Source organism: Saccopteryx bilineata, chromosome 3 (genome assembly GCF_036850765.1).
Source record: "Saccopteryx bilineata isolate mSacBil1 chromosome 3, mSacBil1_pri_phased_curated, whole genome shotgun sequence".
Classification (NCBI taxonomy): domain Eukaryota; kingdom Metazoa; phylum Chordata; class Mammalia; order Chiroptera; family Emballonuridae; genus Saccopteryx; species Saccopteryx bilineata.
In genome coordinates this window covers 201,286,802-201,304,765 of record NC_089492.1, presented here as the reverse complement: position 1 = coordinate 201,304,765, position 17,964 = coordinate 201,286,802, and the positions used below count along the sequence as shown (strand labels likewise).

The 17,964-nt window shown below is 38.8% G+C and overlaps 1 protein-coding gene across 1 annotated transcript in view; it reads right to left on the bottom strand.

Annotated features, from left to right (window-relative positions):
* Positions 1-1,291: 1,291 nt before the first annotated feature.
* SEPTIN10 (septin 10) overlaps positions 1,292-17,964 on the bottom strand; it is a 45,765-nt gene continuing 29,092 nt past the window's right edge. Inside the window, 8 exon segments of the mRNA XM_066268544.1 lie at positions 1,292-1,898; positions 3,642-3,664; positions 3,666-3,829; positions 9,982-10,114; positions 11,366-11,534; positions 12,783-12,879; positions 14,473-14,634; positions 17,659-17,845. Of these exon segments, the coding sequence (XP_066124641.1) occupies positions 1,726-1,898; positions 3,642-3,664; positions 3,666-3,829; positions 9,982-10,114; positions 11,366-11,534; positions 12,783-12,879; positions 14,473-14,634; positions 17,659-17,845 (1,108 nt within the window). The 3' untranslated portion in view covers positions 1,292-1,725.

Genomic DNA, 17,964 nt, shown 5'->3' with positions numbered 1-17,964 from the left:
AGGAAAAAACACAAACAAAACATGTCCAGCTTTATTCTCTTCCCAGGAATCTATTAATTTGAGCATTAGTGGATAATAACTCACTTTGTAAAGATAATGGGAATATTATATAGTACAACTGATTTCAAATTATTTTTCTTTGCAGTACAACTCTTAAAGTCGTACTCGGAATCCCCTAGATGAAATAAATGAAGATTTGCAGTTGTTGAAACACAGGTTGTGAGTCTTCCTCATAGCAGGATCATTAATAGCACATACCTATTCCCTTTCTGTAAGTGCAAAGCCTCAGGCAGCTTCCTATATTGAACAACTTTGAACATGCCAACTACCAATCTGGTGTTTAAAAGTAATTTTATTAAAGTTTAGGACAGCTGTTTTATACAGAGTTTGATACAACATGGCTACAGCCACCACCACTCATCAGTCAGTGGCTTCTGGTGACACCCTCCTCTGCTAAGTCTCAGCACAGTGGCACTGGCGGGGCTCTGTACAACAGGGCCCTTGCCCGCACGGACTCACCAACTCTCCTGCTCCCACCTCCCAGAACTTGGGCATTACTGATCCTGAGAAGAAAGTTCAGACCTTGTTCTGTGATATATATAACTGACTTTATTACAGTTTAAAAAGGCTAACTGACATTCATGAATTCCAAATGTAAAAACAGAAAGTATTTGTCCAGATAAAATAGTGCTAGAAAATGAAAGGTTTTATTTGCAACTTACACAACTTTGTAAAAAACAAACAAAAAACACTGTTCAGAGTCTCACATAGGTTGTTAAACATTTTGTTGTCTGAAAAATACTTGTAATATACCTGTTTTAAAATAATTCAAACATAAAATTAAATGAACTTTGATAAAATGTTTCTTAAGATGACAGTTTATAAAAAGTTAATGTAATTTAGACTCATTTTAGTAAAAATGCAGATATATTTTGTCAAGAGTAAATGTCAGTTTTATTTAGGTTAAGTACAAAAAAATAAAAAGTATACACCTACAACCATTAAGAAGTTAATTGTTCTGAGAATACTAAGGCACTGAATTCAACGATCCCTTTTGAGATGAATTATCTAAATTTTTATATCTTTAATATTCAGATGTTCATAGCTATTTTCTTAAGAAATATTTTAGTAAGATAAGTTGATCTTATTATTTCTGTCCCTGGAAGACAAGGTTTTAAGCAACAAGTATGTAACACATCCTAATACAAATATTGTGATAACACCTGTGTTCAAAACTACTTGTCACTAGAAAAGCGTCTGTACACCTGGATGCTTTTACTTTTAAGCATACTTAGTTCCATCAGAATACTAAACATCAACCACAAGAAGGCATGCGGAAGCATGGAAGGCCACCGTGTCATACAAAATTTGATATGATCACCTAGGATCACATTACCAACTGGATATCAAAAATTAAAAAGTTCTAGAAGATTATTGAGAGGTCAGAATTTCAGGTACATAATACATTTTAAAACATGTTCCCCAAATTTTACCCTTTGTATGTACAAAAAAGGCTCATCTTAGAGTATAAATACCATCAGCCAGTTGAATGTGGATATGCCCTGTTTCCTGTGGTGCCAATGCTGCTCTGTGGTGTGTGTGACACTCTGCAGGGAATGGGAAGTGAGCAGCAGGGGCAATGGTCTAGACCTGTGACAATCCAGCACAGGCACAGCAGGGGGGTGGAAATGGTTACCCACTCTGGCTTAGGCAGTGACCTTACACTTAAAAGTGGTTTACCAGAGACAGCAGGAACTGTGGCCACTGGCCACATACATAAGAAGGGCTACAGCAAATACAAACAGCAAGAAAATCACAGCAGACTTCTAGCATTTTAATAACTTTTGCTTGTGATGACCTTCTGTGATCTGGAACCTTTGTTTTACATAAAATTGGAGCTGGAAAGAGAAAAAAAAGCCTTTTGATTGGTACAATATAAACCATATAGAAAATAAAAATTTCTAGAATCATGTTTTATGTAGCTTCTCAGAAAGAGCAAACAGACATCTTATCGACTGTCAGATATTAGCTATGGAACTTTGGAAAGAAAGGGAAAAATAAAAACCTCACCAAACTATTTCCTCGAGTATAAACTCTGGGCTCTGAAAAAACTATGGGCTTGGCTGGGATTTTGTCAGCGACAGCTCACACCAGTGGTTCTCACTGAAGCAAGGTGACAATCTCCACAAGGTAGATGTAAAATGTCTTCCGTATATGAAATATGGAGGAATCCAATTTTAGTGTCACTGGATAAGAAGGTAAAGGATCCTGTAGCTTTGTAATTTAAAACATAGTCAAAATCAATAATAAACTACTTATAGTTTCTCTGTTAAAAGTCAATGCTTGAATAAAAATAACTATTACACATCATATTCTTTGGATAAATAATTGGTGCAAACAAATAATTGGTGCCCGCTCTGCACCAGGAGATGTTCTAGGCTCTGGGAGGGACACATCTGTGAATAAATACAGACCCAGGACTTGGAGAGCTTATAGTAAAAAATCATACATGAGAATTTTTCTTTCTTACTCCAAAAAGCTATAAAATCCACAGGTCAATTATATACACCAAACCCTGTGGATGACTTCTCCACAGACATGAAGCAACATCATGTTTTCCTAACTATTTCAAAGTTGAGTTAAAAATAGTCTGAAAATGCTGGGTTTGAAATGAGGTTGTTGAAAGAATTATACCAGAAATGTGACTCCATGAGGAACACAGGAGGACCTGATGCTGTTGGACAAGGGGCAGTGGAGTAAACTGAGGCAAAGACCCTCCCACAGGTATGTTCTCGACAGGACAAGGCAATGATGAATTTCAAGAACACTCAAATAGGCAAAATGACGATGACATTTTATGTGGAAGAAATAAAATGAAGGACACAAAGTACAGAAGAGGAAAACAAACTTATTTTCTAAAGCTTTGGTAATTTTGATTGTAACACATACCCCAACCTACAAGCCTTGAGAATACCATCCAAACACTACTCATGGCCGCCTCCTTGTACTGGGGCCTCTCTACCTTCCTCTGCATCTTTACATCCACCATTGGTTTCACAAGCTCTGACATCAAAGCACAGGAGTTCGAATCGATAGCCTCATCCCCTTATTAAAATAAAAATTCTCACAAAATCATTATCAGTAAAATTTGTTTTAAGAAAGTGAACCTAAGAATTAGTTTCTGACTCAGGTACTATTTTACACCTATGATTCCATAAGAGGGTATATAGCTTCCAATCAGACATGAAATTCAATATAACTAATGGTAGGCCAGCAGTTCCTTTCCTACAGGTGCATCAGAGCCGCAGGATTGGCTATGAAACACAACCACCTGACCTTCCCAGGTAGCTGACCCCTTTTATATTATGATGTATTTTTGCTGAGTTCATTCATTCACTCATTCATTCAGCCAAGTATTTCATGAGCACCTAATACATGCTGGGTGCTGTGCTAGTGCTAGGGAAGCAGCAGTTAGCGAGAGGGACAGGTCTCTGCTCCTAAAAAGCTGACGAGTGTGCCACAGGAGGCCAACAAGGAATAAGAGAACAGACAGTAAGAAGCACGACAGGATCAAACAGGGCAACGAGACAGAAAGGGACAGGGGATGAGGCTACCAGAAATGGTGGCTAGATAGGGCTTACTTCTTACGGTCCTTATCCTTCTTCAGGTTGCTGCCCACTGCCATGAAGGTCTGGTTCTGGTAGATCTCGGAGGTGGCTTTCTTTTTAGAGAAAGACATCATTTCTTCTTCCAAAAGCCTTCTCCTCTCTTCAAGCTTCATTCTCTCTTCATGGTGAACCCTCTTGAGGTGCTCAAACTTGGCCTGTAGCTGTGAATCAAAGGTGCAGAGCTCACTAATGTCACAGAATAGCAGCAAGCGCCCAAGAGCATCCCCACACAGAGACACTGAACGCAGACCTAACAGTAACCTTCGCACAACCCTCCAAAGTCTCCAAGTTCATGCCTCAGGAAAGGTATGCATATGATTCCTTAAGAACAGAAAATTCATGAACAAAATATGTATAATATAAGCCATAGCCTCATGAATAAACTTCAGTTTCTAAAATACTTGACCTGTATTTTCTTGCCTACAGTTTCTTCTAAAAGCCTTTTCAAATAAAGTTTAAAATCCATGCTCAAAGTAAGAGACACAAATTACAGAAGCAAGTTATCAAAAAGGAAAAAGAAATCCTTAATTTCTAAATAAGTTATCATTTGCACTGAAACAATTGTTGAAAATTATACTGAGCCCTGGCTGGATAGTTTGGTTGGTTAGAGTGTGGCCCCAAAGCACAGAGGTTGCTGGTTTGATCCCTAGTAAGCGCACATACAGGAACAGGTTGATGTTCCTGTCTCTGTCTCTCTCTCCCTTCCTTTCTCTCTAAAAATCAATAAAAAAAATTAAAAAAAAAAAAAAAGAAAAATAAGTTATACTGAAAAATCTGTTTGGGCCTGACCAGGTGGTGGCACAGTGAATAGTGTTGGACTGGGACATGGAAGACCCAGGTTTGAAACCCTGAGGTATCCGGCTTGAGCACAGGCTCATCTCATCTCACCAGCTTGAGTGTGGGATCACTGGCTTGAGCATGGGATCATAGACATGACCCCATGGTCGCTGGCTTGAGCCCAAAGGTCGCTGGCTTGAGCAAGGAGTCACTCGCTCTGCTGTAGTCTCCTGGTCAAGGCACATATGAGAAAGCAAACAGTGAACAAATAAGATACCGCAACAAGAATTGATGCTTCTCTCGCCTGACCAGGTGGTGGCAGAGTAGACAGAGTATCTGACCCAGGTTCTAAACCCCAAGGTCGCCAGCTTGCGCTCAGGCTCATCTGGTTTGAGCAAGGCTCACTAGCTTAAGCCCAAAGTCGCTAGCTTGAGCAAGGGGTAACTCGGTTTACTGTAGCCCTCCGGTCAAGGCACATATGAGAGAGCAATCAATGAACAACTAAGGTGCCACAACAAAGAACTGATGCTTCTCATCTCTCTCCTTTCCTGTCTGTTTGTCCCTATCTGCCCCTCTCTGACTCCCCAATTGTCAATCAATTAAAATCAAGGACCATAAAAATCTTATATTTTGGCCCTGGCTGGTTGACTCAGTGGTAGAGCACTGGCCCGGTGTTTGGATGTCTCAGGTTCAATTCCTGGTCAGGACACACAGGAGAAATGCCCATCTGCTTCTCCACTCCTCCCCCTCTCGCTTCTCTCTCCCTCTTCCCCTCTGGCAGTCATAGTTTGATTGGAGCAAAGTTGGCCCCAGGCACTTTGGATGGCTCCATGGCCTCTGCCTCACATGCTAAGATGATCTTGGTTGCTAAGCAAAGAAAAACGTCCCACATTGGCATAGCATCACCCCCTAGTGGGCTTGCTAGGTGGATCCTAGTTGGGGTGCATGTGGGTGTCTGTCTCTCTGCCTCCCCTCCTCTCACTGAATAAAATAAAAATAAAATAAAATTTAAAAATCTGTTATATTTTTTCATAGTCACTGACCCTCTTGAAATTTAAATGTAATCAAGAAATCCTCAATTCAGGAAAAAAAGTCACTTTAGAATTGACATCATAATGGAAAAAAATAGCCTGTATCTAATAGAAATAAACTAAAAAAGTAAATATATGTTGAATACTCTCAATGAAGCCATTAAAATGAGTTTTATAAAAGTTTGGAATTATAACACAAGATTTCCCTGGTTTAATTGTTGTTTATCTGAAAAAGCATTTTGGGACGTCAGTGGGCACCATGTGAAGCAGCCGTGTGTTATGAACACAGGCACAGCATTCTAAATCCAGCCCAACAAAGATACCTTTTCAACAACAACCAAAAACACCTTTATTTCTGATCTTCTAGCCTGGTTAAATAAACTTTAAATTAAAATTCTTAGTTCTAGGCAGCAACCTAGCATTCATACAATAGTAAAACGTGGTTTCCAGGAAAGATGGCACATAGTAGTTGAGGAAATACTTCACCAAAAACCAGAGCCTGAGGCTAGAAACTGGAGAGGACTAACCTCTATCCCAGTAAAAATGAAATGTTCCAAAAATGGGACAGGTGTCCAGGAAGCAAATACACCCCTGATAGACGTATTTAAATGGAGACAGATCAAGAGAGGCCCTTCTACCCTAAGATCCTTTTAGTCCTGAGGATGTCATTTCAGAGAAGAGGTGGTTCCTCAGGACTTGCTTATTTAAATGGTTCCTGCTTCTACAGAACTGTGTGTGTATGCCCACGCATGCATGTATGCAGGGGGAGCCCATTGAGCTGTCATTCAGTCAGTGGCATAGATAAAATCTACAGCTCTCTGAGCAGTGTGCATCCCCCACACATTTGGGAGAGGAGCAGCATGAAGCGTGAAGCTTAGAAAGTGAGCACACAGAGGCCAGTTTATATTATGTGAATAGAGAACTATACTTTGATTCCTTAAATGCATACTTTATATGTATACTTAAATATCTTGAAAAGTTATATAGAGTACTTCATATTTCATTCATGAGGTTGATAGTAATTCCAGAAAAACTAAAACAAGAAAAATGTTTTAAAGGGGGCAGAAGAAAGGTGTGACTGTGACTATTATGAACATAATGTGGAGTCCATGGCTCTTGATAGCCACGGTCTAGTCTATGTACAGGAAGACTCACTCATGGTTCCATTATCCAATGCAACAGGCATTTAATGCCAACATATTTTCAAATATTAATCAAAAGGTTAAACAGTAGACCTTTTGTGCTATTGATAACTATTCACCAGTGCAATTAAGACTATGACCTGTATCTTTTGTAAATACTACTTTTAAGGATGTTATATATTTCAATGATCCTTTTAAATGTATCTACTTGTAGGAACAAATGTATTCCTATCTTGTAAGCCAGTCCCCCCCACATCTGTGCTTGTGTTAAGGACTGTAACATGGTTGTTACAGTCTCATTGTACTGAGAATCATCCAGAATACTTTGGGAAACAAGAGATGTAAATGAAAATTAATACAAAGCAGACTTACGTATAAAATGGGAAAAGAATGGTGATTTATCCCTTTGAGTAGTTTTTTTCATGCTCACTGACCCCCAGGATTGAGTTTTTCTCAAAAAATGAAATTAGTTCTCATTACAGTTTTATTAACTTAAAATCATGTTTGTTTGATAACCAATTTATGGAAACAAGAAGAACATACATTTGCCTTTTTATAATGTTGCCATTGTACATGTATGATTGTACTCTAGATGGTCAGGAGGCATGAGGACGTACATGAACGTTCATACTACTCAAAGGGTTAATGATGGTTGTGTGCTTTACTTGAGGGACAGATATAAACTGTGTACTGGACCTTGTGGTGGGGGAGGGGAATGCAAAGTCTGTGTGTCACACGTAGCATGCCTCATCGGTACATCCAGAACACTGTGATACAGGCGTGGGAACTGTAACATCCAAACCACGGAGGAGATCACATGTATTCTGTGTGTCTCCCTACTCTAGTTATCTAGTACTCACAATGTTCCAACGCACTACATAATGAAGTCCAGTTTTATATAGATTTACAACAATAATGGCAAAGATATTTAAAAATAACAAGGTCCCCTAATACAGAATTAAATATTTTGGGTTACCAAAATTATCTTTTTATTAGTGACTAACAGTATCTTATTGACATAACTGCCTTTAAAGTGTTAGCAACCAAGTATTGGGTGACCAAATGTCCCTGTTTACCCTGAAGAGACCTGCTGTCCAGTGTATGAATATACCTCCTCCTTTCCCTCTAAAACCATGAGAACTAAGGGGGTCAACAGTACTGTCTTCCTTAGTCCTTCAGAAGATGACTCTGGTCTCCCAGAATCATGGTTACTGAGTCAGTGCCCCTCTTCTACTGACTGACCCTTACTCCAAAGTATCAGAAATAGTGGCTTTATGGCAATGAAAACTGGTATAAGGTGCCTTGTAATGTTAATGAAATAGGTCAGTAATCCACTGCCTCTGAGGCTATAGAATTAAGAATTTAGAACTCCTGTGACAGCTCTGGTTGTCTGTGTATTAGTTTTAAATGAACTTCTTTATTAATTTAATACATACTCAAAGCATTCAAATCACAAAAATAAAATGATACAGCACCTACTGACAAATAACATTTTTCTTTCAACATCTTGTCACTCTGAATTTTTAATTTTCTTTTGAATAATATACATTTAAGCAAAATGTTCTTATGCAGGATTTTAAAAATTAAAACTCATCTATAAAGCACTCTACAACTTCTTTCCTCATTGCAGAAACTAAAAAGTGTGACGTATGAGAAACTCTTGAAAGAATTTTACTCTACTACCCTCTTAAAGATGAATGTAATTAAAAAACATCAGCACCCTTATTTTCTACTCATCACAACACCTTCTTCAATATTTGCATTTAAAAATAACTAAAATCAGGGACTAGTTTAAATGAGACTAAAGAAACATAACACCCAAATGCAATATGAGACCTTTAACTTAATTCTGGTTCAAAAACAAAAAGAAACAATAATCGACAATCTTGAGACAACTGGGGAAATTTGAATATGGACTAGAGACTAGGTGAGACTATGATATTCTTATTAATTTTCTTAGGTGCAATACTGGTACTATATTTGTGAAGAAAAATATACCTGAGCTTCAGAGGTGCACACTGACGTGCCTAGAGATAAAGTGCCATGATGTCTTAACCAGCTTCTGGATAACCAGGAAAAGTATGCATGCACATATATGAACATGCACATACACAGAGATGCACAACACATATACACATATGAAATAAAGACAATTGTGCATTAGTAAATCTAGGTGTGAGGAGGAACACGGGTACTCTATGCTTTCACTTTCTTGTTATTTGAACTTTTTCTAAAGAAAAGATTATTAACTTTTTTTTTTTTTTTAGGTGAGAGGAGGGGAGACAGAGAGACAGACTCCTGCATGTGCCCTGACCAAGATACATCCAGCAATTCCATCTAGCACTGATGCTCAAATCAACTGAGCTCTTTTTAGTGCCTGAGGCTGAAGTGTTCCAACCAATCGAGCCACTGGCTATGGGAGGAAAGAGGAAGAGAAAGGGGAGACGGAGGGGGAGAGGGAGAGGGAAAGAAGTAGATGGTCGCTTCTCACATGTGCCCTGACCAGAAATCGAACCTGGGACATCTACACACCTGGCCAATGCTCTATCTACTGAGCCACCAGCCAAGGCCAGATCATTAATTTTACAAAACCACTTACTTTATAGGTATCAGGCACTGTAAATGTACTTGAAACAATAAATTTGTAAAATTAAATTACAAGTTAAATTCAGGAACTCTTATGTCATCAAGTTCCCTTGTATTAACATTTCTTCTATCTTTTCCTAGAAATTCATTTTTATAGCTCATCCTTTTCGAGCCTTATCTGAAATGTGGTCACTTACTCAAAAGTAGCCACTGCAGTTAGGTCTACAGACCTATAGAAAACTGCTTAACACAACTAAAATGAACACTGTTCCTTACAGAACGAGAAGCAAACACAACTATGGGAACTCCTGCCGATGTTCAGCTGTGCCGAGGCTACCCATCCAAAGGTCCCCTGGACTGTGAAACTTACTTAGAAAGCTTGAGTTCAAACTCAAAAAGGTACATAAACAGCTTTTACGGTTACCCATTTCACAGCAAAACACAATCCCAACAACTCTCAAAAACTCTAAAAAAAAAAGGCTTTATCAAGGCAGAGGGAAAACATATCCGGCTCATGGCTAAAACATTTAAAACACACAGTAAACTGGTCCATGACATGTCCCTGGTAAACCACTTCTAAAGGATGATCATTTGCTCATGAAGGCCAAAACTTTTACCTGAGTTCAGACTATGATTTTTATAAAGACTATGTGTTAAAACAGCTAGTTTTTAAAGACTAACAAGTAAACTCTGAATATCTCAACGAAATTCTTACAATAAGCCCCCAAAGTAACAGGACACCAGAATGATGCAAACCCAGCCAGCCAGTGTACTTGCCTCCCTCTCTGCTTCTTTGAGCATGGCTTCCTTCTCCTTCACGCGCTGCACAAACATCTGCTTCATCTCTTCTTCTTTCTTCTGGCGTTCCCCATAGAATTCGTGTCTTTTGGCTTCGTAGGTCTCTTGAAGGCTAAAAAACAACTTGTCGTATTCTCTTGTTAAAAAGATGGTGTAACAAACTTGCAAAAACCAAAATATCTCAGGATAAACCTCATATCTGTAATGTGCCAATGTGCTCTTACATAGAGCAACCAGAGGTGTGAGACTTCCTACAGTGGGAGACTACGAGGCCACCAGTGCTGCAGCCGACACAGAACACTAGTTTCGGAAACTCTGCTTTACCAAGGCCTTCAGATAAGCACTCTCATGTCACCTCAATCTTTGTTAACTGGCATCATGTGTCTGGAAACTTGAAGTCATCTGTGACTCCTACCTGATCCTAGCTCCACATCTGATCACCAGGTCTGGCAGTTCAGACCGTGAGCCTGAAACAACATTTGCCCCTGTATTTCTTAATCATCGGCAGGTGCTGATGACTAACCCCCAGGCAGCCTGACTCCCAGCTCTCGGAGCATGTGAAGGCTGTCCCACTTGCTATCATCAGGCTCCATACCTCACTGAGGCATACAGAGACCTTGAAATTGACCCTGAGACTGCAAAGAGTGAGAAGTGCAGCCTTCTCTGGGAAACATCAGAGGAGCCAACTCCAGATGACTTATCCTCAATAGAAAACATCATCATTTGGCCAGCACTGGCCCATCTGAAAGCACAGCATTCCAGAGTAAGTCAGAAGGGATTAAGTACACATAATTCTTAATTTCTTGTGCTTCCAGAACTAAACCGCAAATGAAAATATTTAAGAATTTAACCTCATCTGTCAAGGTCATATGCAATTGCAGCATTCTAATGTTCTCCTCTTTCCTCTTGAGCTTAGGAGGGTGCAAATACCAATAGCCAAGAAAATGAATGAAATGCAAATGATCAAATGCAAAAGGAATCCTCAGTGTCACAACAGAGTTTAAAATAGCTTCAAGATCTCATGCTTTCCTCCATGCAAAAAATGTTTTGAAATGCTGTGTCAGACCTGACTCAGTGCATTAGGGATTAGTTTCATGTTTACATATACACTGAAGTAGCAGCTTTGGACACATGTTTGTGTTCTTTCTACGTAGTTCCTCAAGTCGGATAAGGACTTAAGAGACCCTTAAAGCAAGAAGGCCTCAAGTGGTCCAAGAAGCACAAGAATTAATCCCTATCAAACGATTATATCTCATAATGGGGAGATTTCTAAAACACACATTCTCCATTATTCTGGCTATGTAAAAGAGGTCAGTCCACTCTCACGTCCTCTCTTGTCAACTTCTCAGAGAGACCCACCCACCTGAGTGGCTTGTTCTCAGGGCCCACGTCTGTGAAGCCCATCTCCTCCAGCTTGCAGCGCCGGTACAGCTCGTAGTGCCTGCTGTGCGTCTGCTCCCGCAGGTCCTCCATGTTGGTGCAGATGAGCATCTCCCTCAGCTTGACGAAGTCACAGTGGCTTTCGTTTTCCACTGGCCAGGAGGTCAGAAAAAAGCAACAAGTTTTTAATTCACAATTAACACACCGTTAGCATTTGCTGAATAAATGAGTAAATGCAAATGTCTGAAATAACACACAGTAAAATGATAAGCTTGATTAACAGGTACCCTGGTATGGTGGTACTATACAAGTAAGGAAAGAACTCTTGCGTAACACACACTGAATTACAGGCAACCTTATCAGGCTGGGAGATTTATTTTAAACTTAGTAGCTAATGAGTAAATAGAAATTAGGAAAGAAACATATTATCTTATGTCATTATGTACTCCAATTACTTCAGGGAGTGCTTACAAAACTATATAACATTATTTTACTGCAAATAAAACTTCCAAGAAGTAAATTCTGCCTATTCACAGAATCCTATTTGTGCACACTATAACTATCAAATTCTTTTTAGGCAATGACACATTTACCATTCTGTGCTACACCGTTAGTGAATAAACTTAAACTTCCATGGTCCTCCTATGCTTATGGTAGCCAGAGGCTACAATCAAATATCTTACTGTTGAAGTACAATTATTTTTAAATATTTTTACACATTACAAATGTTATAACTTTATATTTTTTTCATTAATTATAAAATTTGCCAATTTAATAAAAGCAGCATTGGGAAGCCAATACTAGCCAATTCTCCATGAATTATCATCACCAGTAAATGAACCAAAAAGTACTAATTATTTACTCACTATAATGCTAAATAAATCCTAACAGTTTTTTAGTTGGCTGACTTGTTATTTTGAAAATAGTTGGCAATACTTTGTAATAAAGATAAAGGTATTTTTATATACAAGGTATCTTTTATACAAGGTACCTTTATATAAAGGTACCTTTTTATACAAGATGTTTATTGTACTCTAGAATTACCTAGTAATTCATTTATGTATCTTGTTTAAATATTATTATTTACATTCAGATTTTGCTCAAAGTGCCCGATCAGTGTGTCCCACCTTCTGAGTGCCTTGGTGCACCTAAGCAGGTAAGTGGGAGGCTCCGCCTGGCATCTACAGACTTGGCTAAAACAGAACATGGCCAACTTTTCTGACAACAAAATCATAATAAAAAATAAGCATCCCTTCAAAGGATGCATTGTGAGGCTACTGGGTGATATAAATACATTGCTCACAAAAATTAGGGGACAGTTTATCGCTTCATATTCATTTTGAAATATCCCCTAATTTTGGGGGAGCAATACATTTCTAGTCATCGCTTATCTCATTTACCTTGTACAACACCCCACGGGTACTGGCGGGCTTTGACCATCTTATTTCCAACCTTCACCTCATCCATACTTCCTACAACAGCAAAGGGCAAGTGTCCCTGGAAAGAAAACACAAAATCACGTCTCACACCAATGTGACAAATGACCAACTAAAACAATTTTATGAAAATAGCAGAGAAAATTCATTAAATAGCAAATTTATTAAAATCGAATGATCTGCTATTCCTCTGATTTTAAAACCTGACAGTGAGAACATGCCAACTCTATACTACAAGAGTCATTTCCAGGCCCTTAAAGAAGATCATTTACTGACTATCCCCCCCCACAGTATTATACCTGCTCTACAGACAATAATGTTGAGGAAATCTCTCTCTCTCTCTCTCTCTCTCTCTCTCTCTCTCTCTCACACACACACACACACATACACACACTGTATATATACACACAGACTTATATATAACTAGAGTAAACATGTATCTGTATTTAGTGTGTATAGATATGATACTAATATAAAATAACACTCAAGCCCCAAGCTAATGCTAAATACAGCAAATGTTACAGAAACTTAGGTGAGAGGTCGCTTTGAACAGGAAGGTACAACCCACACTAAAGATGAACAGAGCAGAGCAAAAGAACCAGCTTAGGAAAGAAGAACATTTTGAACAAACACACAGAAGCTAAATTCAGAGAGTGTTTGAAGCTGAGGATTAATATAGGAGAAATGTCTAATGTAAAAAATATTAAGTATTATGTTTGATATTTAATAATTGACATTATTAGTCTCTTAATAGTGCCTTTCTGAAAAATTATTCCAGATGAACATAAAAATGAAATTAGATGTAAAGACAACATGACACATTTGAATATAACATATGGGAATTATAATCGCTTACATTTACATGTAATTTACATTAATCAGCTTTTTATGTATTTAGTTTAAGTATCTTAAATGGAGTATGAAGATTCAGAAAAGGAAAAAAGGAGAAGTGAAAAGTTACTGAATGTCACCATATTAGTAAACAGAAGTTGTACTCTCTCAACAACCCTTCAGACAGGGATTATTAACCCAACTTTGTAGATATGTTAACAGTCTCAGGGGAGGTTAATAACATCCACAACATATAGTCAAATATGTCTGATTCCAAAAAAAAAGAAAAAAAGTCTAACTCTAAAACCTGGGATCCTCCAAAATATAACCAGATATTTAAGAAAACTGGTAGCCTTAAGATAGTAATACAAAAAACTTAAGTCATCTTCAGTTGAAGTAAACTAAAAGTCACGTTACTGCTTACTGTGTACATGTGATGCTGCAAGAGAGGGTGAGCTTAAGTACTGGATCCAAAAGGTCTCCTCAAGATTTTGAGACCCTACAGCACCCAGGGGAGGCCATACAGTCTTCTCCCACGTTTAAAGACAGAGCAGAATGGTGTCCTTAAGGCATTTAGGTATGGCTCCACAAAAGGGGTATCCCAGGCTCACATCCAAGTAGAGAGGAAAGAAAAGATGCTCAAAATATATTCTCATTATACTTTTTTTTAATTCTAGAAAACAGAACATTTTCTTATATATAGAACTTTTTGAAAATGCATCTTGTTTTTCTGGAAGACATAACTGAGAATATATTAGTTGTGTTATGTATAAATTATTTTTTTTACATGCAAAACAGCACTCATATTCAGGTAAGCACTTACATTCATTGAAGCATTGATCTTAGCCACAGTGTCATCGTCTGTTGGGAACTGGTATATATGGACGCCGTTGTTGACCAGCTCACTCATGAGCTTGATCTTAAACTTCTGCAGTTCAGTTTTAGAAATTGCATCTGCTTTGGCAATCACTGGTATAATGTTCACCTATTAAGAATAAAGAAGTACAAAATCTTATAATTGAAGATTTTTTTAATCCTGCAGTTTCTGCATTCAAAACCACTAAGTGTGACAAATTTCCACCTAGCTCAGTGGACAGGCAAACCACAAGTGTAGCTTACTGCCTGCTTATATAAAGAATTACTGGAACGCAGCGAGGCCCACCGTTACACATTGTCTGAAGCCACTGTCACTCTACAACAGCAGGTGAGCAGGTACGTCACAGACAAGTGGCCTGAGAGGCCTACGCATTGACTACCTGGCCCTTTGCAGAAAATGCTTGCCGACTCCTGACCCAGTAATCTCCACTGACATGCTTACCGGAAACCCTATACAACCACTCCCACATATGCCAGCCTCACAACTGCATTTAATTTAAAAAGCACAGCTTTTATAATACCAATGTTTCATCTGAATTCTGGTTTAGAAATCTTACATTTTCTTCTTGCAAAGCCTCTTACAATCCTATCATACACAAGTAAGTAAAATGTAACAATAAGTTGAAATCACCTGCTTAACTCAATTTATTTTCCAATAATCTAAGCATTAAGTAGTTAGTGACTGATTTCTCACAAAACTATGAAACAGGTTGTTTCTTTTCTGCTTCTCATTTCTGTAGGTCCCCTTTCCCCAAAGAGTCCATTCAATCTGTGCTCAGTGTCAGTGATTCCTACCTTGATATCCAAGGAAAGAAATTTCACAATGGAAGTTCACAACTCAAAGAAATAACTTTCTCAGCGTGATCTGAAGTTCTACCACCAGCCAGAGTCGGAGAGACATGGGGTCATGAAGACCAATTAATGTGTAAAGTTAATTCTGTAAGATGAATGTCCCCATGAAAACTGGATGTCAACACAAATCTAGGTTTTCTGTTTTTTATTATTTAGCTTGTTTTTAGTGAAAAATTTCAGACTAACTAGTCATATGTGTCAAGAGAGTAAGATATCATGTAACTTTCAGAATGAACGTGAAAAGTAAAAATCATAATTCCTATTCTAGTCTTAAATTCTCTTCTCCAATTTCATGTTGATATACTGGTATATTTGGATTTATTAGTCTTAAATATGCTCCAGTGGATGTAAAGATTTTTCTAACTATCCATGATATAAATGACAGAAGACTTTCCAATAATTGTGGATAAACAGCTTTCATGTTAAATCAGAGTATAGTACATTTGATGTCAAGTTAATATTATGCACTTGTATGTTCAGTAAATTATGCCAATTTAATAACTTATTGCACCCACAGAAAACAGCACAAAGCAGACTGCAGTATAAGTGCCTTACATTAAGCTTTTTGATTGTAATAAAAGTGCCTGATGGTAAGCTTGTGATTGCCAAGGTATCCACTCCAAAGACATCAAGTGTAAATAGACATATTGCCAGGTACTTGGCAAAGCTACCAGCAAAATAACTAGATGAGGAATCAGACTGCCCTACCCATGAAGCCCCTCTTTCAGAAAGCCTAAGCAACCTAAAAACAGACCCATTCTTCCCTTCCTGTGCTTGAATTCCATTCTTATGCTTTAAATTCACCAGCAAAGAGTAAATCCACAAAACCCTAGATACCCTGCCCTTGAGCCCTAATAACAGAACCCCAGGTTCATACTTCCTCCATTTCTGTCTTCTCCAGACCTCCCTGTGTGGTCCTCGGGTGTGCTGTGCACCCTCGAGGATCTGTGAGCAGCAAACCTTGCTCTTCAATGTTCCCGATGGTTTCTCGCTGAAGTACACCTGAAATCACAGTATGACACTGACACTGGCAGGTGGGTGGGGACGGATGTCTGTGGGTGAGTAAAGACAGTCGGTGGAGCGCCTCAGGCATCCGGGCTGGGGCACTACTGCCGACATGCTGGAGGACACCACACAGACTGGAATGGAAGGTAAACACAAGGAGCACCTGTGTCCCAGGGCAGGAAGAGTAACACGTCTCAGAGGGACGGCACCCGCCACTGTTTCAGTAAGACAGGGCAGCTTTCTGTGTGAAGCAGGGGAGTGTTCTGCTTTTTAGGAATAAAAGGCAAACTACCAATTTAATTAATTTTCACATCTGCCCCTTGAGATCACCTCCTTTAAAAATTCTCTAGCTTTTATTGTAGAGGTGAGGAAACTAAAGGTCAGAGGGCTAGAGAAAGTTGCCCAGGAAAACACAGCTATTAATTCACAGACCGGAGGATTCTCACTACACAGAGAGGAGTGGCCAGTCCTGGATGTACTACTGTCCACCCACATGCTGGCTCTTACGAAGCACCAACGGCAAAACAACTCTAATGAGTTTTCAAGCGTTACTAACCAGATGTGAAGGGGTTTTTCTGTCCCTTGCGCACACAACCATTTTTCCTCTCCCTCAATTTTTTTAATATAATAAGGCCCTAGAAGTTAAATCAGCAGAAGTGAACAGTTTCATCAAGAGAAAAGTTAGTTTTCTGCTTGTGGATACATTTACAAGCAAAGGAGAGGGGCCTGAGAAGAAACCAAACCTGCTGACACCTTGAGTTTAGACTTCTAACCTGTAGAGCTGTGAGAAGAGCAACTTCTGTTGTTTGAGCCCCGGTGCGCAGTATTTTGCTATAGAAGCTCTGGCAGACAAACACACGCTGTGTCCCAGGCAATTTCACTCCCAGGCATATCACCAAGAGGCCTGAAAGGTCACAGAGCACTCCTCATCGTGGCCAAAACTCCAAATGCCCATCAACTGACAAAGCCACACAACAGAATTATTCAGTAATTCATTAAAAGGAATGAGGTACTAGTAACATTTTTTTTAATGTAGATGAATTCCCATATACTGACATGCAATCTGATCATTGAAAAATAACTAAAATTTTATGTTGCTTTTTTCTTTGCAGCTTATCTTCCAAACTAAATTTCTTTGGAAAATAACCCAAGATTAAAACTTATCAAATGTTTTAAAAATGCACAGAAAAAAGCTATACATATATTATCATAGAGATATCTTAATAATTCAAAACAAATACTAAAGCAGGATAAGCTGGCTCCTTCCCAAGCCCACCTTGCTGTCCAGGCTCTTCATGGTCAGGAGGTCAAGCGTCTTCAGAGAGTGGCCTGTCGGGGAGATGAAATAGAGGCATGCGTGGATACGGGAGTCATGGTAGTTGAAGAGGGAGCGCTTAATTTTCAGTTCTTCTTGGAGATAGGCCTCAAACTGAGCATCTATGTAGTCAACGATGGGCTGGTAGCTGCGAAAAATAACTATTTAAACATGGACTGCAACATATTCACCTCACCTCAATAAGGTGTTTATGTAACTCTAAAGTTGGAGATCTATAGTTCCTCCCATTAGTAAACACTTAATAGC